Source organism: Stenella coeruleoalba (genome assembly GCF_951394435.1).
Source record: "Stenella coeruleoalba genome assembly, chromosome: 8".
Lineage (NCBI taxonomy): Eukaryota > Metazoa > Chordata > Mammalia > Artiodactyla > Delphinidae > Stenella > Stenella coeruleoalba.
This window is the reverse complement of record NC_137154.1, coordinates 54,174,662-54,200,227: the sequence shown is the minus strand read 5'-3', so window position 1 is coordinate 54,200,227 and position 25,566 is coordinate 54,174,662. Positions and strand designations below refer to the sequence as shown.

Sequence of the window (25,566 nt, the reverse complement as noted above, 5' to 3'; positions counted from 1 at the left end):
TTCAATAATTTCAAGACTTCTTAACAGGTAAAGCCATCTTTTAGCACGTGAAAAGAAAACTCAAATATCACAAGTATAAGAAAGAAGGTCAGGGGAAAAAGGTAATGTGCAAGAGAGTAAGTTTGAAACAACTCTGAATGAAGATACAGTAGGAAGATGTTTACCTCAGCCTGACAGTAGGTGGAGCTAGTGTGCTCAGCAGTCTTAAAAGTGCTCCCAAGTTTGGCAAAATACAGAGCCCTGGGGCAACCAGGTAGATAATTTAGAGCTCAGTTGTATTTACAATTGTGTAACCACCACCCCAAAAAATAGTAGCATTAAAACCTGGTGAAGCTGAAAAAGTGATCTATACTGCTTCACTGCCACTGTGAGGGATCCCTCCTGCACAGTCAGCAAATGAGCTAGATGAAAGCAGTAACTAACTGATTTGAGCCTGAAAGCAACCGAGTACTTTCCCCAAAGCAAGTTCATTTTGTCAAATATTTTACTGTTTATGCAAGTGCTCAAATAATGTTAAAGATTCCCAGAACTTCAGAGTCTTTGGAGCTAGAAAAAGACAGGGAGATCATCTAATTTAATCTCCTCAATTATAGAAGGCAACACTGTGTTCATACCTACTACCACTTTTTAGCTGTGTGAAGAGGGCAACTTATTTATGCTTAAGCCTTAGTTTCCTGACCTATAAAAAGGGGGAAGATACTTTTAAAATAATTAAAATGATGAAAATATGACCAAATAACACATGTAAAGATTATTTCTGATATGAGAAAGATCCACTGAACATTATATAGGAACTTCCACAAGCTTGCTATGTTAAGAATTAAGTGCTGCCTGGGAATTGCCTTGGTACTTGGATCAGCTCAACAGCTGTCACAAGGGAGAAAGTTTGTCTTCCAATCCAGACCAATAACAAGAAAAGTTGAGTACTCTTATTCACTAAGTTTAAAAAACAAAATTATATACATGCATGTTATAGTACTAGGAGCTCCTTAGCAGCTTTTAATTAAGATAGATATCAGAATAAAAACAGGAAACTATTATAGGTATGTCTTACTTTAAAAAGCGATAAACACAAATTCAATTCAATTTGACAAACATTCATTAAGAATTTTCTGTGGGCAAGGCACTGAATCAGGAGATAGGAAGAAAGGCTAGCAACTGTAGTTGCTGTCCTGAGAAAGTATATATACAATGTAGTAGAAAAGACAGACAGGTAAACAACAAGTAAGGGAGAAAAGCAGGACCAAAGAGCACAAACAGCATATGGAAGAAGGGAACCCAAGAAAGGCTTCATTAAGCAGGTGGCACTTGAGCTATGCCTTGAAAGAGGGAAAGATAAGAAGTCTTTATCACTATCAATACAAGAAGCACCCTACTTCCTCTGCAGCACAGAAAGTAGCTTCAAAACATTATTTAATTTATGAAAACTGGTTTTTCACATTATTTTTAAAAAACATCTAAGTTACACTTTCACTTGCATGTACTTGCACTTACACTGCATGTAAGTTATAACAAAAATATTTTAAGACCACATATTGTAAAAATGGAAATGATCATATTACATTCAAGAGGAAGTACATTTTAGATTTGGGAAGAAAGGTCAAATACATAGCAGTAAAGAGATAAGAGAAGAACCTGGGAGCTCCATATCAATTATGGCTCAGGTAAACTCTAGCCTAACCAGACGGAGGTTATAGAGGAGAGGAAAGACTCATAGCAAAAAGAGCATTACCTGTATATAATACTACTTTGAAAAAAGTTCAAAGATGAGAGCTGAACAGTGAGAATAAACAGTTAACAGATAAACATGGTGAAGAAAAGAGTCAGAAAAAGGGAAATAAGACAGTCTTAAACTCTCTGGAGAAATACTTGATGAAATCAAGATTTTTTATAATTTCTACTTTCTCTCCATTTTTATTAAAATGTTCTTTTCAGGGCCCAACTAAATAAAGTTAGTTTTGCCTAATCACCCTACTGAAAATGATCACTCTCTTTTTACAGCACTTATTCTAACCTCTCATCTGGCACTTAGCACAGATTGCCTTCCACAGATAGCTCTCTTTTCACTAAATCAGAATATAGATATTTATGTCTTATCTCTTTAAGTTAAACTTAAGAGCAGTTGCCTTACATTCATCCAGTCATTCAGTAGCAAATACTGAGCATCTACTCTGAAAAGCATTGTATGTAAGGGAATACAAAGGAAAACAGAAGACTCTGCCCTCATGCAAATTAAACTAGTATCAAATTTACAAAACAGTAAAGATATTTAAAACCTAAGTGACTTTATTTTAGATGCAGTTCAATTATGATATAATGGAATCATTCTTTTTTTTTTTTTTTTTTGCAGTACGCGGGCCTCTCACTGTTGTGGCCTCTCCCATTGCGGAGCACAGGCTCCGGACGCGCAGGCTCAGCGGCCATGGCTCACGGGCCCAGCCGCTCCGCGGCATGTGGGATCTTCCCGGACCGGGGCACGAACCCGTGTCCCCTGCATCGGCAGGCGGACTCTCAACCACTGTGCCACCAGGGAAGCCCTGGAGTCATTCTTTACTCTCAAATTAATTTGATTTAACAGATTCATCCTTCACTCCAAACTAATTTCACTATAATTTTTCATTCACCCTTCATTTACTTAGAGTTGAAATACATCACTTAAACATCATGAATGTACAAGTCCTGTAAAGTACATTTAAAATTTTAGACTAAATTAACTTTAATAAAAATGCAAGCTATTTATTACTATTAAAATCTCACCAAAGACACTGTCCACATTTTTATGATTTATTTTCATTAAGTTTTTCTCCAGTGGCATAAAAAAATTCCCAAACTGCCTTAAAACATGCAAAAAATGGTTTAAAATAGTTCATTTTCATATATATTAGGCACAAGGGGGAAAAAATTGGACTGTTACACTACCTCCAAGTTACTCTGATCAAGATTCAGGTATCCCTCCCCCAAAGAGTGATCAGGGTGCTATAACCTTTTTCTTTAACAGTGTATCATTGCCCTGAGGGAACATACCTCAATGTGATAAAGGCCATATATGATAAGCCCACAGCTAACATCTTACTCAAGGGTGAAAGTCTGAAAGCATTTCCTCTAAAATCAGGAAAAAGACAAGGATAACCACTCTTGCCACTTTTTTTTTTTTTTTTTTTTTTTTAGAATAACAAAAAATATTTTACTAAAACATAAGATTTACAGAAGTTTCCAGACAAGCCATACAAAATGGTCACAAGCTTTTTCTTGAAGGGAGGATTCTACACTTGACAGCAAAGTCACAATGTTATTAGTGAGGGCTGTGATGTTTGTTTAATGTTCCCATTTTGGTTCAAACAATCAAGCTTGTCCATCTACAGTGTCTAAATAAAGTTAGACTTGGCTAGAGAGCATATTCTAAAGAACTGGTTAGCTGCTTTTAACCAATGCAATCAGATCACCATAAAAAGGGGGAAAGGAGCCCATAAAATTAAAATAAAACTACCTTCCCCCCACCACCAAAAAAATAATAATAATAAAGAAAAACACCCACACCCCTGCAGCTAACCCTGACAACTACCTTCATTCACAGTGCTTTATACTCAAACCATGATGGGGAAATGAATAAAAGCAGAGAAGGGCCACTGCTTTTAAACGTCTCGCAACCATCCAGATGACACTTCTAGCCTCTGCTCATGCTTTACAACAGTGAATCAGGACAAGACATAGATTTGCTAATGTGCATTTAATCACCAAAGGACTGAAGATGTCTGGGGCTTTTATTCTGTAATGTTTCTAAGACTGTGTCCATTAAATGCAAACAAAAAAGGAAGAAGTCTTGGCAGAACAAGAGAAGTGATGCACACTTGATGATCGGATCGATTTAAATATTATTCATGGCATATAGCCTAGTCCATGCTCTAGCTGTTTCTATGGCTTGGGCTTCGTTGCTCTTCCACTGCTCCGCTACATCATTTGCTAATGGATCATCTGGATTGGGAGCACTTAACAAAGCCTGGATCGATAGCAGAACTGTGCGGATCTGCAGTGCTGGGGACCACTTATCTTTCAAAATATCTAAACATATTCTTCCCAACTTGTCTACATTAGGATGATAAATTTTGGTCATGAAACGTACTTTAGGGGCTGCCATTGGGTATTCTTCTGGAAGGAATAGTTCAAGTTTAAAAGTCCCTCCCTCAAAGGGGGAATCCTGAGGGCCAGCAATGACCACATGAAAATAACGGGCGTTGCTCTCATCTGGTTCTGCTTTAATGCCGGGAACTGGCTCTGCCAGCAAACGCTGGGTTTCCTTGATAATCCTGCGGGGCAGCCCGGCCATCTTGTCAGATCCCGAGTTCCCACTCTTGCCACTTTTATTCAACATAGTATTGAAAGTCCTAACCACAGCAATCAAGACAAGAAAAATAAAAGGAATCAAAGTTGGAAAGGAAGAAGTAAAACTGTTACTGTTTGCAACTGACATAATATCAATACTATACATAAAATCCTAAAGACACCACCAAAAAAACTGCTAGAACTCATCAATGAATTTGGTAAAGCTGTAACACACAAAACTAATATATAGAAATTTGTTGCATTTCTATACATTAACAATGAACTATCAGAAAGAGATATTAAGAAAACAATCTCATTTACAATCACATCAAAAAGAATAAAATACCTGCGAATAAATCTAACTAAGGAAGAAAAGACCTGTACTTGGAAAACCATAAAACACTGATGAAAGAAATTAAAGACAACACAGATGGAAAGATATACTGTGCTCATGGATTGGAAGAACTAATATTGTTAAAATGACCATTCTGTTCAAGGCAATCTACAAATTCAATGCAATCCCTATCAAAATACCAATGGCATGTGTCACAAAGCTAGAACACATAATTCTAAAATTTGTATGAAAACACAAAAGACCCTGAATAGCCAAAACAATCTTGAGAAAGAAGAATAAAGCTGGAGCTATCATGCTCCCTGATTTCAAACTATATTACAAAGCTACAGTAATCAAAACAGCATGGTACTGGCACAAAAACACACACATAGCTCAATGGAACAGAACAGAGAGCCCAGAAATGAACCCACACATATATGGGCAATTAATCTATGACCAAGGAGGCAAGAATATACAATGGGGAAAAGATAGCCTCTTCAATAAATGGTGCTGGGAAAATCAGACAGCTACATGCAAAATAATCAAACTGGATTGCTTTTTCATACCATATAAAAAAATAAAATCAAAATGGATTAAAGACTTAAATGTAAGACCTGAAACCATAAAACTTCTAGAAGAAAAGATAGGCAGTATGCCCTTTGACATCAGTCTTAGCAATATTTTTTGGATATGTCTCCCCAGGCAAGGGAAACAAAAGCAAAAATAAACAAATGGGACTACATCAACTAAAAAGCTTTTGCACAGTGAAGGAAACCATCAACGAAAAGAAAAGGCCACCTACCAAAGGGGAGAAGATACTTACACGTGATATGACTTACAAGGGGTTAATATCCAAAATATATAAACAGCTCATACAACTCAACATTAAAAGAAAAAAAATTTTTTTAAATGGGCAGAAGACCTGAATAGACATTTTTCCAAAGAAGACATACAGATGTCAAGAGGCACATAAAAAGATGCTTAACATCATTAATCATCAGAGAAGTGCAAGTTAAAACCAGAGTGAGGTACTTCCCTGGTGGCGTAGTGGTTAAGAATCTGCTTGCCAATGCAGGGGACACAGGTTCGAGTCCTGGTCTGGGAAGATCCCACATGCTGCAGAGCAACTAAGCCCATGCACCACAACTACTGCACCTGTGTGCCACAACTAGTGAAGCCCACACACCTAGAGCCCATGCTCCGCAACAAAGAGAAGCCAGCACAATGAGAAGCCTGCACACTGCAACGAAAAATAGCCCCTGCTTGCTACAACTAGAGAAAGCCCACACGCAGCAACGAACACCCAATGCAGCCAAAAATAAATAAATAAATAAATAAATTTATTAAAAAAAAAAAAACCCTCAGTAAGATATCACCCAACACACCTGTCAGAATGGCTATCATCAAAAAAAAAAAAAAAAGGTTTCTCTGGTGGCACAGTGGCTGAGAATCCGCCTACCAACGCAGGGGACACAGGTTCGATCCCCAGTCTGGGAAGATTCCCACATGCCGCCAAGCAACTAAGCCCGTGTGCCACGACTACTGAGCCTGCGCTCTAGAGCCCATGAGCCACAACTACTGAGCCCGCACGTCACAACTACTGAAGCCCGTGTGCCTAGAGCCCATGCTTTGCAATAAGAGAAGCACTGCAATGAGTAGCCCCTGCTCACTGCAACTAGAGAAAGCCCATGTGCAACAATGAAGACTCAACACAGCCAAAAATAAATAAGTAAATAAATTTATTTTTAAAAAAACCCCACAAATAACAAATGTTGGTGAGGATGTGGAGAAAAGGGAACCCCCATACGTTGTTGGTGGAAATGTAAATTGGTGCAGCCACTGTGGTAAACAGTATAGTGGTTCCTCAAAAAAACTAAAAATAGAACCACCATATGACCCAGCAATTCCACTCCTGGGTATGTATCTGAAAAAAAGGAAAGCATTAATTTGAAAAGATACACACACCCCAATGTTCATGGCAGCATTATTTACAACTGCAAAGATATGGAAGCAACCTAAGTGTCTATCAACAAATGAATAGACAAAGAAGATGTGGGAGTTCCCTGGTGGCTAGTGGTTAGGATTCCAGGCTTTCACTTCTGTGGCCTGGGTTCAATTCCTGTGTCGAGGAACTGAGATCCCACAAGCTGAGCAGCTCAGCCCAAATAAATAAGATGTGAGATACGTGCACGTGCACACGCACACACACACACACACACACACACACACACACACACACTAAAATACTACTCAGCCATAAAAAAAGAATGAAATTTTGACATTTGCAGCAAAATGGACGGACTTGGAGCGTATTATGCTAAGTGAAATAAGTCAGAGAAAGACAAATACTGTACGATTTCACTTATATGTGGAATCTAAAAAACAAAACAAATGAACAAACATAACTAAACAGAAACAGACTCATAGATAAGAGAACAAAAAGGTGGTTGCCAGAGGGGAGAGGGACTGCTGAGGGAGATCAAGAGGTACAAATTTCCAGTTACAAAATAAATGAGTCACAGGTATGAAATGTACAGTGTAGTGAATACAGCTAATAATTATGTAATACCTTTGTATGGTGACAGATGGTAACTAGACTTATTGTGATCATTCTGAAATGTCTAGAAATAATCAAATCATTATGTTATGTACCAGGAACTAACATAGTGCTGTAGGTCAATTATACTTCAAAAACAAATTCATAGAAAAAGAGATCAGATTTTGGTTACCCACAGGTGGGGGGTAGGGGGAGGCAGAATTGGATGAAGGTAGTAAAATGGCACAAACTTCCAGTTATACAATAACTGTACTATAATAGTACTAGCAATGTAACATACAACATGATAAATATAATTAGCACTGCTGTATATTACATATGAAAGTTGTTAAGAGAATAAATTCTAAGAGTTCTCATCACAAGGAAAAAAATTTTTCTATTTCTTTAATTCTGTATCTCTATGTGATGATGGATATTCACTAAACTTATTGTGGTAATCATTTCAGAGGTATGGAAGTCAAATCATTATGCTGTATACCTTAAACTTATACAGAGTTGTATGTCAATTATATCTTAATAAAACTGGAAGATAAAAATAAAGAAAAAAGATTACATGAACAATTTTTAATCTATAAATAGAGACCTATCATTTTAACAAATGATCACATAGTATTACATTTTATGGATATATTATAATTTATATAATCAATCCCTTATTGGTGGACAGTTATGTTATTTCCAGGTTTTTACTTCGGAACAAAAATGCTGTAAACATCTGTATTAGTTTTCTAGGGCTACCATAACAAATTACCACAAACTGGGTGACTTAAAACAACAAAAATTTATTCTTCGGGAGGCCAGAAGTCAGAAATCAAGGTGTCAGTAGGACTGGTTCCTTCTGAAGGCTCTGAGCGAAAATCTGTCCCATACTTTTCTCTTAGCTTGCGGCTGCTGCTGGCAAATCTTGGCGTTACTTGGCTTGTAGACACATCACTCCAATCTCACCCTCATCTTCACAGCTTTCTTCTCTCTCTGTCTCTGTGTGTTTTCTTCTTATAAAACTATCAGTCACTGGACTTAGACCCCACTCTAAATCCAGTATGACTTCATCTCAGGATCTTTAAGTAATTATATCTACAAGGACCCTATTTCCAAATAAGGTCACATTCCAAGGCTCCGGGTAGACATAAACATCGGGGAGATACCTTTCAAGCCACTACAACCTTGAACATAATTGTTTATTCATTTTATTAAGTTCACAGGATGAATTTCTAGGAGTAGAATCTTCTCTTGGAGAAAGTGTCCAGCTTCCTTTTAGTGTTGGCTCCCTAGCCCCTTCTGGAGTAGATAATGGGAGGTTACAAGATCTTCCCCATTCCCTCATCCCCCCAGACAAATCTCACACAAATTCCAGACTTTTTGACTGAAAAATTAAAATTAGGACTCAAATAAAAGCAACACTCTTTTGGATACTTGTACTGAAAGGTAGCATAAAGCTAAAGTCAAAACATCCATATTTAGGCAAAGTGTATAATGAAGCAGAGAACATTGTTCTGAGGAAAAGGGCAGATGGGCAGAGAGTAGCAGACATGACACACCATACAGTAGCAGACACTGTAGAGAGTAACCTTAAAAACTATAAAGAACTGGACTTCCCTGGTGGCGCAGTGGTTGAGAGTCCGCCTGCCGATGCAGGGGACACGGGTTCGTGCCCCGGGCCGGGAGGATCCCACATGCCGCGGAGCGGCTGGGCCCGTGGGCCATGGCCGCTAAGCCTGCGCGTCCAGAGCCTGTGCTCCGCAGCGGGAGAGGCCACAGCAGTGAGAGGCCCGCGTACCGCAAAAAAAAAAACTATAAAGAACTTTACAGCTCTAAAAATAGTTTTTATGAATATAATGGCACTATATGTCCATTGGAAAAAAACCTGGAAAACACAGAAATATAAAATCAAAATCATGCATAAGCTTTCCACCATACTGTTAATATTTTTATGTATTTCCACCTAATTAAAATAAATTTACAATTGTACAATAATTTAGAATCATACTATAACTTCAATAGTACTGAATGCCAATTTTCGTACTTAACATTATCACGTGAGTATTCATCCATGTAACTTAATAATCTTGAAAATAATAATTTGGATGGCAGTATAATGTTCCAACATATGATAATCACTTTATTAATCATTTTACTTGTGGGTACATTACACAACACAACCAAACTGCTTTCCAGAATGGTTGGAACAAGCGTTCTATTAGCAGTGTGTAAGGCTGAGTGGCTCACAGTATAACCCTAAAACTGAATAATATAATGTCTTATTTAAGAGGTGAAAAATTATGTAGCATTATATTTCTTTGGGTTACTGAATTGCTTTTTTTTTGGTGTGTGTGGTACGCGGGCCTCCCACAGTTGTGGCCTCTCCCGTTTCAGAGCACAGGCTCTGGATGCGCAGGCTCAGTGGCCATGGCTCAGGGGCCCAGCCGCTCTGCGGCATGTGGGATCTTCCCACACCAGGGCACGAACCCGTGTCCCCTGCATCGGCAGGCGGACTCTTAACCACTGCGCCACCAGGGAAGCCCCTGAATTACTTTTATGTTTATTCATTTTTCTTTTTATTAATAGTATATTTTATGAAATGTTTATTCAGTTTATTTAACCACCTTAAGGCTTAATCTTCTCATATGTAGATTAGGTTCAATACCTATCGCTATGATGATAAAATACTGCAAAAGGAAACTGAGTAGGTATACAATAAATGTTAGTTCCCTTCCTAAGATTTTATTCTATAATAAGATAAACAGTTTTATTCTAATAAGGTAAAAGAGTTTAGAAAAATATACAACTATAAATCATTTGTTAGAAAAAACACAATAATAGATTCACTGGAATTACATGTAATCTTAAAAAAAAGAATAAAAAATGGTTATCTGTGAAAATTATAGTTTGTATACCATGATAAGCAACAATAGTTTTATAAAACTGGACATTGTGGGCTTATTTCCTTAGATTCAAAAATAATCTTGTGGACTTCCCTGGTGGTCCAGTGGTTAAGCCTCCGCACTTCCAATGCAGGGGGCATAGGTTTGATCCCTGGTCGGGGAACTAGGATCCTGCATGCTACACAGTGAAAAACAATTTTAAATTAAAAATTAAAAAAAAAAATCTTGTAAATCTGAACAGTTAAAAATCAGGATGAAAACAAATAAATGCACTCAAGAAAGTCACCAGATAAGTATGTTATCCTTGTTGCCAAAAATATGAAAGAAGTAACCACAGAAACAGAGACATAATCACACCAGCAGCAAGTCCACTAATAACAAGTTAGCTAAATAGCACAGGTTTCACAATAGATTCATTTGAAATAGTGTCTGGTGAGTTGTAATTTACACAAAAACTTTCAAGAGTAGAAGAAATAACTGGATAATAACACAAAAGTTGCTAGACAGGGAGTATTGGTATCTCTCATAATAACTGGTTCCTGGCCCAATGTATTTTAAAGAATGTTTGTTTCCTGAATTTGTACCTCAGGGTATCATCACTGGGGGTGGGGGTGGGGGAGTTTCTTTAAAGTGTATAGAGAAGCTATGAACACTGGGATGCATGTATCCTTTCGAATTATGGTTTTCTCCGGATATATGGCCAGGGGTGGGATTGTTGGATCATATGGTAGCTCTATTTTTAGTTTATTAAGGAATCTCCAAACTGTTCTCCGTAGTGGCTGTACCAGTTTACATTCCCACCAACAGTGTAGGAGGGTTCCCTTTTCCCCACACCCTCTCCAGCATTTATTATTTGTAGATTTTTTGATGATGGCCATTCTAACCAGTGTGAGGTAATACCTCATTGTAGTTTTGATTTGCATTTCTCTAATAATTAGTGATGTTGAACATCTTTTCATGTGCCTCTTGGCCATCAGTATGTCTTCTTTGGAGAAACGTCTATTTAGCTCTTCTGCCCATTTTTGATTGGGTTGTTTTTTTGATATTGACCTGCATGAGCTGTTTGTATATTTTGGAGATTAATCCCTTGTCGGTCGCTTCATTTGCAAATATTTTCTCCCATTCTGTGGGTTTTCTTTTCGTTTGTTGATGGCTTCCTTTGCCGAGCAAAAGCTTTTAAGTTTAATTAGGTCCCATTTGTTTATTTTTGTTTTTATTTTCATTACTCTTGGAGGTGGATCAAAAAGATCTTGCTGTGATTTATGTCAGAGAGTGTACTGCCTATGTTTTCCTCCAAGAGTTTTATAGTATCCGGTCTTACCTTTAGGTCTTTAATCCATTTTTAAGTTTATTTTTGTGTAGGGTGTTAGGGAACGTTTTTGTTTTTTTTTTTTAGAGCAGTTTTAGGTTTTATAAAAAAATTGAGAGTTTTCCCATGTGCTCCCTGCCCCCACACATGTAAGGCCTCCCCCATTATCCACACTGCTCACTAGAATGGTACATTTCTTACCAGAAATAAATCTACATTGACACATCATAACACAGAGTAATTTTAGGGCAGTAAAAGTACTTTGTATGATATCACAATGATGGATATATGTCATTATACATTTTTCCAAGCCCGGAGAATATACAACACCAAGAGTGAAACCTAAGATTAACTATGGACTGTGGGTGATTATGATGTGTCAATGTAGAAACTGTTCTAATTTCATTATTTTACATGTAGCTGTGTAGTTTTCCAAGCACCACTTATTGAAGAGACTGTCTTTTCTCCATTGTATATTCCTGCCCCACCAACAGTTTTTATTAATAAAAATTATAATTGAGAGATCCATTAGATAAATGATGCTCTAGATCATTCCTTTAAATTGCTGTATAGTATGCTATCACAGGAATATAACAAATTTTATGTATCTATTCTCATACCAATGGACATTCTAGGTTGTTTCCTATGTTTTTCTATTAAACAGTATTTCGGTGAAATCCTTATTTATGTACATTTATACAGGTGTCTTGCTTTATGCTTTACATACATATGGAAGAATCTTTCTGGTTGGGGGAGAAGGAAAGGAAAAGAGGAAAGAGGTCCTAGCTATCACAGGAGGCAGAAGGTCAATGGACAAAGGATGAGAATGCTCACAGGAGTAGAGTTCCCTTACATCCATCTTCACTGTCACTGCCATATTTCAGGCCCTTACCTTGACTTGTATGATAAAAAGTAAAGTAAGTGAAAACTTAAAGAACAATGCATGCTAAGAGTATTATTTTACAAGCAGGGAGTCAACAGATATTGTTTCACTTTTGATAGAGAAATGTAGGTTCAATTTTTTTTAATTTAAAGGTAAACTTTTCTTTTTATTCTATAGGAGTTTATCTTGTAAATTACTTTTTAAAGGCATGTAAGTGTTCATTATATTCATTAAGTGAGAAAATCACATCAAAAATATTACATAATCATATTTTTATTTAAAAAATATATGTGTATATACATACAGAAATAGAAGAGTCTGGAAAATTTATAGCAAATAATTAACTGGTCTTAAGAAATTTTCCATGAGGCCACAGGTATGGGACGATGGTGGGATGGTGAAGCAGTAGGAGCTGGTACCATGGAATCTAAGCCACCTGCTTGTGCAGTTTAATTGTGCATCACGGACCTGCTTGGGTCAAGTCCCATATTTACCAATTTCATTTTATAACATAATGCTGGGCAGAGTGATTACTGGTGCTTTTCATTTTCTTTTTCTGCTTCTTTATATCTTCTTTAATTTTTCCTTCACAATATTTTGAAGAGTTAAAGTCTTTGTTTGTTTGAATACTTCCCCAAGTCTACTATGAACTCCACAAAGACTTTACCACTGTTTCTCTCAGGCTTAGCATTGTGCCTGGCATATTGAAAGTAAGCAATTAATATTTGCTGACTAATTAAAAATGTTCTACAACAGGGAAATAATTACTTTCTAATAAGAAAAAAAGAAAAGTTGTTTTCACGAAGAATATCCATATGAACATAATATCAATTTTTATTATTTTAAAAAAATTTTAACATATTTATTGGAGTTTAATTGCTTTACACTGTTGTGTTAGTTTCTGCTGTAAAACGTATAATGAAGTGAATCAGCTATATGTATATATACATCCCCATATCCCCTCCCAATGCGGCTCCCTCCCACCCTCCCTATCCCACCCCTCTAGGTAGTCACAAAGCACTGATCTGATCTCCCTGTGCTATGTGGCTGCTTCTCACTAGCCAAATATTTTACATTTGATAGTATATATAAGTCCATGCCACTCTCTCACGTCATCCCAGCTTGCTCTTCCCCCTCTCCATGTCCTCAAGTCCATTCTCTACGTCTGCGTCTTTATTCCTGTCCTGCCCCTAGGTTCTTCAAAACCATTTTTTTTTTAGAGTCCATCTATATGTGTCAGCATACGGTATTTGTTTTTCTCTTTCTGACGTACTTCACGCTGTATGACAGACTCTAGGTCCATTCACCTCACTGCAAATCACTCAATTTCTTTTCTTTTTATGGCTGAGTAATACTCCATTGTATATATGTCCCACATCTTCTTTATCCATTCATCTGTCAATGGACACAATATCAATTTTTAAAATGTAACATACCAGAAAACTGTGGAGCCTGAACCAAGATATTGGAGTAGAAGGACATGCTCTCAGTCTTCTTGCAAGAACACCAGAATCACAATTAACTGCTGAACAATCATCGACAGAAGACACTGGTACTCACCAAAAAAGATACCCCACATCCAAAGACAAAGGAGAGGCCACAATGAGACAGTAGTAGGGGCACAATCACAATAAAATCAAATCTCATATCTGCTGGGTGGGTGACTCACAAACTGGAGAACACATACCACAAAAGTCCACCCACTGGAGTGAAGGTTCTGAGCCCCATGTCAGGCTTCTGAACCTGGGGGTCCGGCAACGGGAGGAGAATTTCCAACAGAATCAGACTTAAAGGCTAGAGGGATTTGCTTGCAGGACTCTGACAGGACTGGGGGAAACAGACACTCCATTCTTGGAGGGCACACACAAAGTAGTGTGCACATCGGGACCCAGGGGAAGGGGCAGTGACCCCACAGAGACTGAACCAGACCTACCCACTAGTGTTGGAGGGTTTCCAGCAGAGGCGGGCGGTGGCTGTGGCTCACCAAGGGGACAAGGACACTGGCAGCAGAAGTTCTTGGAAGTACTCCTTGGCGTGAGCCCTCCCAGAGTCCGCCATTAGACCCACCAAAGGGCCTGCAGGCTCCAGTGTTGGCTTGTCTCAGGCCAAACAGCCAACAGGAAGGGAACCCAGCCCCACCCATCAGCAGTCAAGCAGATTAAAGTTTTACTGAGCTCTGCCCACCACAGCAACAGCCAGCTCTACCCACCATCAGTCCCTCCCATCAGGAAACTTGCACAAGCCTCTTAGATAGCCTCAACCACCAGAGGGCAGACAGCAGAAGCAAGAAGAACTACAATCCTGCAGCCTGTGGAACAAAAACCACATTCACAGAAGGACAGACAAGTTGAAAAGGCAGAGGGCTACGTACCAGATGAAGGAACAAGATAAAACCCCAGAAAAACAAATAATAAAGTGGATCTAGGCAACCTTCCAGAAAAAGAATTCAGAATAATGATAGTGAAGATGATCCAGGACCTCGGGAAAAGAACGGAGGCAAAGATCGAGAAGATGCAAGAAATGTTTAACAAAGACCTAGAAGAATAAAAGAACAAACAAACATAGATGAACAATACAATAACTGAAATGAAAACTACACTAGAAGGAATCAATAGCAGAATACTGAGGCAGAAGAACGGATAAGTGATATGGAAGACAGAATGGTGGAATTCACTGCTGTGGAACAGAATAAAGAAAAAAGAATGAAAAGAAATGAAGACAGCCTAAGAGACCTCTGGGACAACATTAAACGCACCAACATTCGCATTATAGGGGTCCCAGAAGGAGAAGAGAGAGAGAAAGGACCCAAGAAAACATGTGAAGAGATTATAGTCGAAAACTGTGCTAACATGGGAAATAGCCACCCAAGTCCAGGAAGTGCAGAGAGGATAAAGGATAAACCCAAGAAGAAACATGCCAAGACACATAATAATCAAACTGGCAAAAATTAAAAACAAAGAAAAATTACTGAAAGCAGCAAGGGAAGAACGACAAATAACATACAAGGGAACTCCCATAAGGTCAACAGCTGGTTTCTCAGCATGAACTCTACAAGCCAGAAAAGAGTGGCATGATATAATTAAAGTGATGAAAGGGAAGAACCTACAACCAAGATTACTCTACCCGGCAAGGATCTCATTCAGATTCGATGGAGAAATCAAAAGCTTTACAGACAAGCAAAAGCTAAGAGAATTCAACACCACCAAACCAGCTCTACAACAAATGCTAAAGGAACTTCTCTCTAAGTAGGAAACACAAGAGAAGAAAAGGACCTACAAAAACCCAACAATTAAGAAAATGGTCATGGGAACACACATATTGATAATTACCTCAAACGTGAATGGATTAAATGCTCCAATCAATAGACACAGGCTTGCTGAATGGATACAAAAACAAGACCCATATATATGCTGTCTACAAGAGATCCACTTCAGACCTAGGGACACATAGAGATTGAACGTGAGGGGATGGAAAAAGATATTCCATGCAAATGGAAATCAAAAGAAAGCTGGAGTAGCAATACTCGTATCAGATAAAATAGACTTTAAAATAAAGAATGTTACAAGAGACAAGGAAGGACACTACATAATGATCAAGGGATCAATCCAAGAAGAAGATATGACAATTATAAATATATATGCACCCAACGTAGAAGCACCTCAAAACATAAGGCAACTGCTAACAGCTATAAAAGAGGAAATCAACAGTAACACAGTAACGGGGGGGGGCCTTTAACACCTCACTTACACCAATGGACAGATCATCCAAAATGAAAATAAAAAAAGGAAACAGAAGCTTAAAATGACACAATGAACCATATAGATTTAATTGATATTTATAGGACATTCCACCCAAAAACAGCAGATTACACTTTCTTCTCAAGTGTGCACAGAACATTCTCCAGGATGGATCACATCTTGGGTCACAAATCAAGCATCAGTAAATTTAAGAAAATTGAAATCATATCCAGCCTATTTTCTGACCACGCTATGAGATTACAAATGAATTACAGGGGAAAAAATGTAAAAAACACAAACACATGGAGGCTAAACAATACGTTACTAAATAACCAAGAGATCACGGAAGAAATCAAAGAGGAAATCAAAAAGTACCTAGAGACAAATGACAATGAAAACACGATGATCCAAAACCTATGGGATGCAGCAAAAGCAGTTCTAAAAGGGAAGTTTATAGCTATACAAGCCTAACTCAAGAAACAAGAAAAATCTCAAATAAACAATATAATCTTACACCTAAAGGAACTAGAAAAAGAAGAACAAACAAAACCCGAAGTTAGCAGAAGGAAAGAAATCATAAAGACCAGAACAGAAATAAATGAAATAGAAACAAAGAAAACAATAGCAAAGATCAATAAAACGAAAAGCTGCTTCTTTGAGAAGATAAACAAAATTGATAAACCATTAGCCAGACTCATCAAGAAAAAGAGGGAGAGGACTCAAATCAGTAAAATTAAAAATGAAAAACAAGAAGTTACAACAGACATCACAGAAGTACAAAGCATCCTAAGAGACTGCTACAAGCGACTCTATGCCAATAAAATGGACAACCTGGAAGAAATGGAAAAATTCTTAGAAAGGTATAAGCTTCCAAGACTAAACGAGGAAGAAATAGAAAATATGAACAGACCAATCGCAAGTAATGAAACTGAAACTCTGATTAAAAATCATCCAACAAACACAAGTCCAGGATCAGATGGCTTCACAGGTGAATTCTATCAAACATTTAGAGAAGAGCTAACAACCTTCCTTCTCAAACTCTTCCAAAAAATTACAGAGGAAGGAACACTCCCAAACTCATTCTATGAGGCCACCATCACCCTGATACCAAAACCAGACAAAGATATTACCAAAAAAGAAAATTACAGAGCAATATCACTGATGAATATAGATGTAAAAATCCTCAACAAAATACTAGCAAACAGAATCCAACAACACATTAAAAGGATCATACACCATGATCAAGTGGGATTTATCCCACAGATGCAAGGATTCTTCAATATATGCAAATCAATCAATGTGATACACCATATTAACAAATTGAAGAACAAAAACCATATGATCATCTCAATAGATGCAGAAAAAGATTTTGACAAAATTCAACACCCATTTATGATAAAAACTCTCCAGAAAGTGGGCATAGAGGGAACCTACCTCCACGTAATAAAGGCCACATATGACAAACCCACAGCAAACATCATTCTCAATGGTGAAAAACTGAAAGCTGAAAAATTTCCTCTAAGGTCAGGAACGAGACAAGGATGTCCACTCTCACCACTATTATTCAACATAGTTTTGGAAGTCCTAGCCATGGCAATCAGAGAAGAGAAAGAAATAAAAGGAATACAAATTGGAAAGGAAGAAGTAAAACTGTCACTGTTTGCAGATGACATGATACTATATATAGAGAATCCTAAAAGTGCCACCAGAAAACTACTAGAGCTAATCAATGCATTTGGTAAAGTTGCAGGATACAAAATTAATGCACAGAAATCTCTTGCATTCCTATACACTAATGATGAAAAATCTGAAAGAGAAATTAAGGAAACACTCCCATTTACCACTGTAACACAAAGAATATAATACCTAGGAATAAACCTACCTAGGGAGACAAAAGACCTGTATGCAGAAAACTATAAGACACTGATGAAAGAAATTAAAGATGATACCAACAGATGGAGAGATATTCCATGTTCTTGGATTGGAAGAATCAATACTGTGAAAATGACTACACTACCCAAAGCAATCTACAGATTCAATGCAATCCCTATCAAATTACCAATGGCATTTTTTACAGAACTAGAACCAAAAATCTTAAAATTTGTATGGAGACACAAAAGACCCCAAATAGCCAAAGCAGTCTTGAGGGAAAAAAACGGAGCTGGAGGAATCAGACTCCCTGACTTCAGACTATACTACAAAGCTACAGTAATCAAGACAATATGGTACTGGCATAAAAACAGAAGTATAGATCAATGGAACAAGATAGAAAGCCCAGAGATAAAGCCACACACCTACGGTCAGCTAATCTACAACAAAGGAGGCAAGGATATACAATGGAGAAAAGACAGTCTCTTCAATAAGTGGTGCTGGGAAAACTGGACAGCTACATGTAAAAGAATGACATTAGAACACTCCCTAACACCATACACAAAAATAAACTCAAAATGGATTTGAGACCTAAATGTAACACCGGACACTATAAAACTCTTAGAAGAAAACATAGGAAGAATACTTTGACATAAATCACAGCAAGATATTTTTTGATCCACCTCCTAGAATAATGGAAATAAAAACAAAAATAAACAAATGGAACCTAATGAAACTTAATAGCTTTTGCATGGCAAAGGAAACCATAAACAAGATGAAAAGCAACCCTCAGAATGGGAGAAAATATTTGCAAACGAATCAACGGACAAAGGAGTAATCCCCAAAATATATAAACAGCTCATGCAGCTCAATATTAAAAAAAGAAACAACCCAGTCCAAAAATGGGCAGAAGACCTAAACAGACATTTCTCCAAAGAAGACATACAGATGGCCAAGAAGCACATGAAAAGCTGCTCAACATCATTAATTAGTAGAGAAATGCAAATCAAAACTACAATGAGGTATCACCTCACACCAGTTAGAATGGGCATCATCAGAAAATCTACAAACAACAAATGCTGGAGAGGGTGTGGAGAAAGGGGAACCCTCTTGCACTGTTGGTGGGAATGTAAATTGATACAGCCACTATGGAGAACAGAATGGAGGTTCCTTAAAAAACTAAAAATAGAATTATCATATGACCCAGCAATCCCACTACTGGGCATATACCCAGAGAAAACCATAATTCTAAAAGACATGTGCACCCCAATGTTCACTGCAGCACTATTTACAACAGCCAGGTCATGGAAGCAACCTAAATGCCCATCCACAGACGAATGGATAAAGAAGATGTGGTACATATATACAATGGAATATTACTCAGCCATAAAAAGGAATGAAATTGGGTCATTTGTAGAGACGTGGATGGATCTAGAGAGTGTCATACAGAGTGAAGTAAGTCAGAAAGAGAAAAACAAATATCATATATTAACGCATATATGTGGAACCTAGAAAAATCATATAGATGAACCGGTTTGCAGGGCACAAATTGAGACACAGATGTAGAGAACAAACGTATGGACACCAAGGAGTGAAGCGTCAGGGGGTGAGGGTGGTGGAGTGACGAATTGGGCGATTGGGATTGACATGTATACACTGATGTGTATAAAACTGATCACTAATAAGAACCTGCTGTATAAAAAAATAAATAAAATTCAAAAAAAAATAAAATAAAATTGTAAAAAAAAATGTAACATACCATAATGGAGGTTGATAAAAAAATATTATCAATTAATTAAACCTTAGTCTGGTATATTGATGAAAATTTTACAGAAGAGATATTTGTGTATGCCTTAAAGGGTGAACAGGAATTAGACAAGTGCAGAGAACAGTATTCAGGGAAGAGATAAAACATGGATATGCGAAAGCAAGAACACCGCGTGCCATGAAACCACAATAAATAACCTATACTATGTCTAGCACACAAGTTGTGTAAGGAGATAAAGCTACTAAGATAAACTAGAACTAATATAAACATGGGTTGTTATCTATCGCACTGAAAAATTTGAACTCTATCCCAGAGGGAGCAAATGGAAAGCAAATGATGCAGAAGAATGACAGAAAGACAAGTAACTTTAAGATAAGTCTGACAGACTGGTTATGGTAGGAAGGGGACAAAGAGGACACTACAGCAATAGTCCAAATAAGTGATGATGAGGGCTTGAACTAAGACAGCTGTAAGATGGGGAAAACGGAAGAGTAGGCATAAATTTGTCTAAGAGAGTTCTCTATGATGAAAGAATGCACTCCCAATTGGTTTCCTAGTTGATTATGCAAAAGGCAAATAAAAACATGCAAATATGTAATTACTACTCTACTAAAACCTCATAAAATGTCGGAAGTGTGAAGAAAGTTACCTGCTTTCTTTCCATAGAAGGAGGAAATAACTTTAAACATGAAGGGCCATCATCATTAATATATCCTATTCAGATTTTTCATTATAATTAAACAAGGTGCTTAGCATAGTGGCTGGCACACAGTACGTGCCAGTAAATATGAGCTGCTGTATTAATATTGTTGTTTTTAATATTATCGAAAAGGCCACAAAAGGAACTCATTTTCCCCTGGACATCTGCATATTTAACAAATAGTGATTCCTCCTTGAAATACTGGCCTGAGTTCTCAGAATTTAAATCTTTCCTACTGCCTAGGGCATAAGGAATTACATCAGATCTAATCACTGAAAGAGTCCTTAAATAGAACAGGAAGTACATCAAACTATTTAGCAGTGGTAGGGAGGCTACCAATGAGCATTTTAAATATGTCTATGCATAGAGTAGGGCCCATTATCTGAAACGACTAATTAATTATATTTTCTTACTTCCTGTTTACTCCATGTAAACGCTTCTACGAAGTACTAGACTTCAAAAAGCGAAATGTTAAATACTATGTCTAAGAGTATAAATCTTTTTTTAGTAGGTTAGAGCAACAGTTCTCAAGTGTGGTCTGTGGATTCTTCAAGGGGTCCTTGAGGTCAAAACTATTTTCATAATACCGAGAGTTATTTACTTTATTCACCGTATTGACATTTGCACTGATGGCACGAAGGTAATTCTGGGTACAAATGCTGGCATCTTCGTGCGAATCAGGGCAGTAGCAACCAAACTATACTATAATCATTGTATTCTTCCCTACCACTGAACATTCACAGCTTTTTTAAAAGTCAGCTTCATGTGAAGTGATGTCTGATTATGGTAATCATTTCACAATATATATGAGTATATATGAGTATCAAATCATCATGATGAACTTTAAATATATACAATTTTATTTGTCAATTATACCTCATTAAATCTGGCAAAAAAGTGTTAAAATAAAAAAAGCAGTTTCAATCAGCAATGCCTTTGATGAAGGCTTTCATTCTGATGAAGACTTTAAATAATGCTTTTTATTTTGATAAAATAAAAATTACTAATTGTATTAAATCTCAACTCTTGAGCAGACAATTTTTTAATATTCTCTGCAATGAAATGGGAATTTGCATAAAGAACTGAAGATTTTAAAGCATGATGGTCATCTCTAGAAATTCTGTGTGACTGTTTTGAGTTGTGATCTCAATTAGCTACTTTTTCCATAGAACACCATTTTAAAAGAACTGACAGGTAAACTATGATTATTCATTTTGGGGTATTTGGAAGACGTTTTCCTAAAAATGAGTAACATGAGCCTGTCACTTCAAGAAAAACTAACAGTATTTTTGCCAGTGATAAAATTCAAGCTTTCAGGCAAAAATTAGAATTTTGAAAAATTTGCATCTGCCATTGTGAGTCTGATAGCTTCCCAATACTTAAAAGACCTTCCAATGCAATCTGAGATGATATATTAACAAATGTGATCTTCTGATATTATATAAAGAGATATGCCAACATCTGGAAGATCGGCATCAACAGTGAAGCAATATTTTCCATAAGACCAATGATGCACGATGCTACAAAATCATGCATGGGTAAAAGTCCATTCAAAGTGCAAGACAGACCAATGAATTTTAATGTAATATAGTTAAGAAAAGTTCAATGATACAGCCTCAGATTCCACATTCCAATTAACCCCAGGACAGCCACTTGTCAAGTTTTGATACACTATCAAAGAAGAATATCCACAATTACCTGTAAAGGCGATTATTAAAATAATTCTCCCTCTTCCAGCTACATATGTCTGTTTAAAGCCTGATTTTCTTTATACACTTGAATCAAAACATTATTACAAGAGATTAAATGCAAAAGCAGAAGTGAGAATCCAGATGACTTTTTTTTTTTTAATTTATTTTTGGCTGCATTGGGTCTTCGTTGCTGTGTGCAGACTTTCTCTAGTTGCCGCAAGTGGGGCCTACTCTTCGTTGCGGTGCACAGGCTTCTCGTTGCAGTGGCTTCTCTTGTTGCGGAGCATAGGCTCTAGGCGTGCGGGCTTCAGTAGTTGTGGCATGTGGGCTCTAGAGCGCAGGCTCAGTAGTGATGGTACACGGGCTTAGTTGCTCTGCCGCATGTGGGATCTTCCTGGACCAGGGTTCGAACCCGTGTCCCCTGCATTGGCAGGCATATTCTTAACCACTTCACCACCAGGGAAGCCCTAGATGACTTCTATTAAGCCATCCTTTAAAAAGACCCCCCAAAAACATAAAGCAATGCCATTTCTATCAGTAAATTTTGTTTTTTTGGCTATTTTTCATAAAAATATGTTATTTATGTTAACATGTAATAGATATATTAATTTAAATAAATTAAAACATATTTTAAATTTTTTTCTCACCTTTAATTTCTAATATGGTAAATATCAATAGATAAAACCCACATATAAATAAAAACTCTTTGGGATTCTTAATTTTTTAAAGTAGAAAGAGGTTCTGAAAGCAAAAAGTTTGAGAACAGGAGAGAACAGCACTAGCCCAAGCCAATCTTCTATTCAGAAACAGCTAGAATTGGGAGTTGAGGTCGGGGAGGTCTCCTTTAGCCAAGTTCCCATAATGCACTTCTGTCTAAAAGATTTCCACTTAGTGGGACGGTAGTGAGAAACCCTGAAGGAAGGATTCTACTAGTCTTCTTTATTCCCCTTAACCATTGTATGGAAGGATAAAAAGGAAGAATAAAATGTCATGAAAACCCCAGATGCAGCTCCAGAACTTGGGTTTTGGTAAGACAGTAAGGATACAATGGATGGTATATGTGTAAAACATGTTTCAAGGATTCAAACATTTAAAAGCAAGAATCCTTCTGTACAGAGGGACAGATATGAACTGAATTTCCTAATTTCGCAGTTTGGCCTAAGGGCAAGCCACAGTCCTAACGGTGCAGCTAACCTCCAGAGAGAAAGCCTACAGTCACTTTGGCCTGAGGAACCAGGGAGTAGAGCCCAGGGCAACCACTGCCACCTGAGAGCGAGGGGAGAAACACAGATGGGGGAGCCCTAGATTCTGCATATGAACTCTACCCAAGTCTCTGGTAGACCCCTGAACTATGCATGCACAGAGCCAACTCAAAGCAGCTTACAACTATGGTTGGAGAAGTGAGCTGATATGTTTATTTCTAAATATGGCAAATGTTGATAGACACAACCTATATAAACAAAAGCTCTTTGAGGTCCTCAATTAAGTTTTCAGAGTATAAGGGGTTCCAAAACCAAATTGTTTAAGAACTGCCGGTCTGGGACTTCCCTGGTGGTCTGGTGGGTAAGACTCCATGCTCCCAAGACAGGGGGCCTGGGTTCAACCCCTGGTCAGGGAACTAGATCCCACATGCATGCTGCAACTAAGAGGTCACGTACCTCAACTAAGAGCTCGCATGCCGCAACTAAGAAGTCTGAATGCTGCAACTAAGAGCCGGCATGCCGCAACTAAAGATCCTGCATGCCGCAACTAAACATGCTGTAACGAAGATCCTGTATGCCACAGCTAAGACCCGGTGCAGAAGGAAGGAAGGAAGGAAAGAAGAGAGGGAGGGAGGGAGAGAGGGAGGGAGGGAGAGAGGGAGGGAGGGAGGGAGAGAGGGAGAGAGGGAGAGAGGGAGAGAGGGAGAGAGGGAGAGAGGGAGAGAGGGGGAGAGGGGGAGAGGGGGAGAGGGAGAGGGAGAGGGAGAGAAAGAAAGAAAGAAAGAAAGAAAGAAAGAAAGAACGAAAGAACGAACGAACGAACTGCTGGTCTATAGGATAAATTATTATTTATAGGATAAAATTAAACTTATTAAGATGTGATATAAAAGCTTTAATAATCTGTCCCTAAATCACTTTTCCATTACCACCATGCATCCTATGCACAATCACATTAGATTATCTGTTCCCCAGAAAAGCTTGCACTTTCATCATGTATGGATTTGAACATATTGTTCCCTACTTTAGGTGACCTATAATATATCAAATATTAATTGAATGTCAGTCACTTGTGCTAGAAATTGGCAAAATTCTATTCATCATTTGAATTCATCTAAATTGATATTTCCTCTGTGAAGCCTTAAATAAGTCTTTACCAGACACCCTAACAGAGTTAGCTGCTTATTCCTCTAAATGCCAATATCACTTTGTTGATTTTCTATTTTTTCTTCACTAATCTCTGATCTCTCTAGTTGTCTTACTCCTCTTGGTATGCCAAAGTCATAGTATATACCTTGTGCACAGTAGGTGCTCCAATATAATTGTGTAGGATACAATTTATAGTTGGACTAGGAAAGCTCTATCCTTATCTCTGGAGACACCTTGATGTCTGGCTTTGGACAAGATAAGGTCAGTTGGATTTATGATGTGCTGTTTAGAGTCCAAAACTGCCCTGGTGGCCTCTGAATCAGTGTTTACTGATGGTTTTCACCTGACAGAACTCATTAGCGAGCCTACCTTGACTACATGACCAGAGCGACATAAAAATACCCAACTGGGGCTTCCCTGGTGGCGCAGTGGTTGAGAGTCCGCCTGCCAGTGCAGGGGACACGGGTTCATACCCCCGGGAAGATCCCACATGGCGTGGAGCGGCTGGGCCCGTGAGCCATGGCCACTGAGCCTGTGCGTCGGGAGCCTGTGCTCCACAGCAGGAGAGGCCACAACAGTGAGAGGCCCGCGTACCGCAAAAAAAAAAAAAAAAAAAATACCCCACTGGGATCTTCTGCCTTGAGCGCTCCTGAACGCAAGACTTATTACACAGATCTTGGTGGTTCAATCCAGAGATGAAAGGGACCTGGGTGCAAATTAGGATCCTGAGTTTTCCTTTGACATTCCCCACATCCTCAATGCTTGTCTGCCCTCTCTCTTGCTGTACCATATCCTCTGCCTTTATTATTTTTTTATTATTATTTTTTTTTGCGGTACGCGGGCCTCTCACTGTTGTGGCCTCTCCCGTTGTGGAACACAGGCTCCGGATGCGCAGGCTCAGCGGCTATGGCTCATGGGCCCAGCCGCTCCACGGCATGTGGGATCTTCCCGGACCAGGGCACGAACCCGTGTCCCCTGCATCGGCAGGCAGACTCTCAAGCACTGCGCCACCAGGGAAGCCCCCCTCCTCTGCCTTTAAATAAAAGCCTTAGGTGAATACGCTCTATGGAGATTTGTGAGTCCTTCAACTATCCAAACTTGTGAAATTTTGCAATAATACTTTCTACACACTTTACACACTTTCATGAATGTAAAAATAAGCCCCATG

The 25,566-nt window shown here is 38.2% G+C and overlaps 2 protein-coding genes across 2 annotated transcripts in view; both read right to left on the bottom strand.

Annotated features, from left to right (window-relative positions):
- ACER3 (alkaline ceramidase 3) overlaps positions 1-25,566 on the bottom strand; it is a 184,896-nt gene that overhangs the window by 123,493 nt on the left and 35,837 nt on the right. The window lies entirely within an intron of this gene.
- LOC307190362 (ubiquitin-conjugating enzyme E2 N) lies at positions 3,105-4,344 on the bottom strand. The gene has a single exon (XM_079929537.1). The coding sequence runs from the start codon at positions 4,322-4,324 to the stop codon at positions 3,866-3,868; it is 459 nt and encodes a 152-aa protein (XP_079785663.1). The 5' UTR covers positions 4,325-4,344; the 3' UTR covers positions 3,105-3,865.

Coding starts and splice junctions, on each gene's coding strand:
- LOC307190362 (XM_079929537.1), bottom strand. CDS start 4,324: ATGGCCGGGCTGCCCCGCAGGATTATCAAGGAAACCCAGCGTTTGCTG.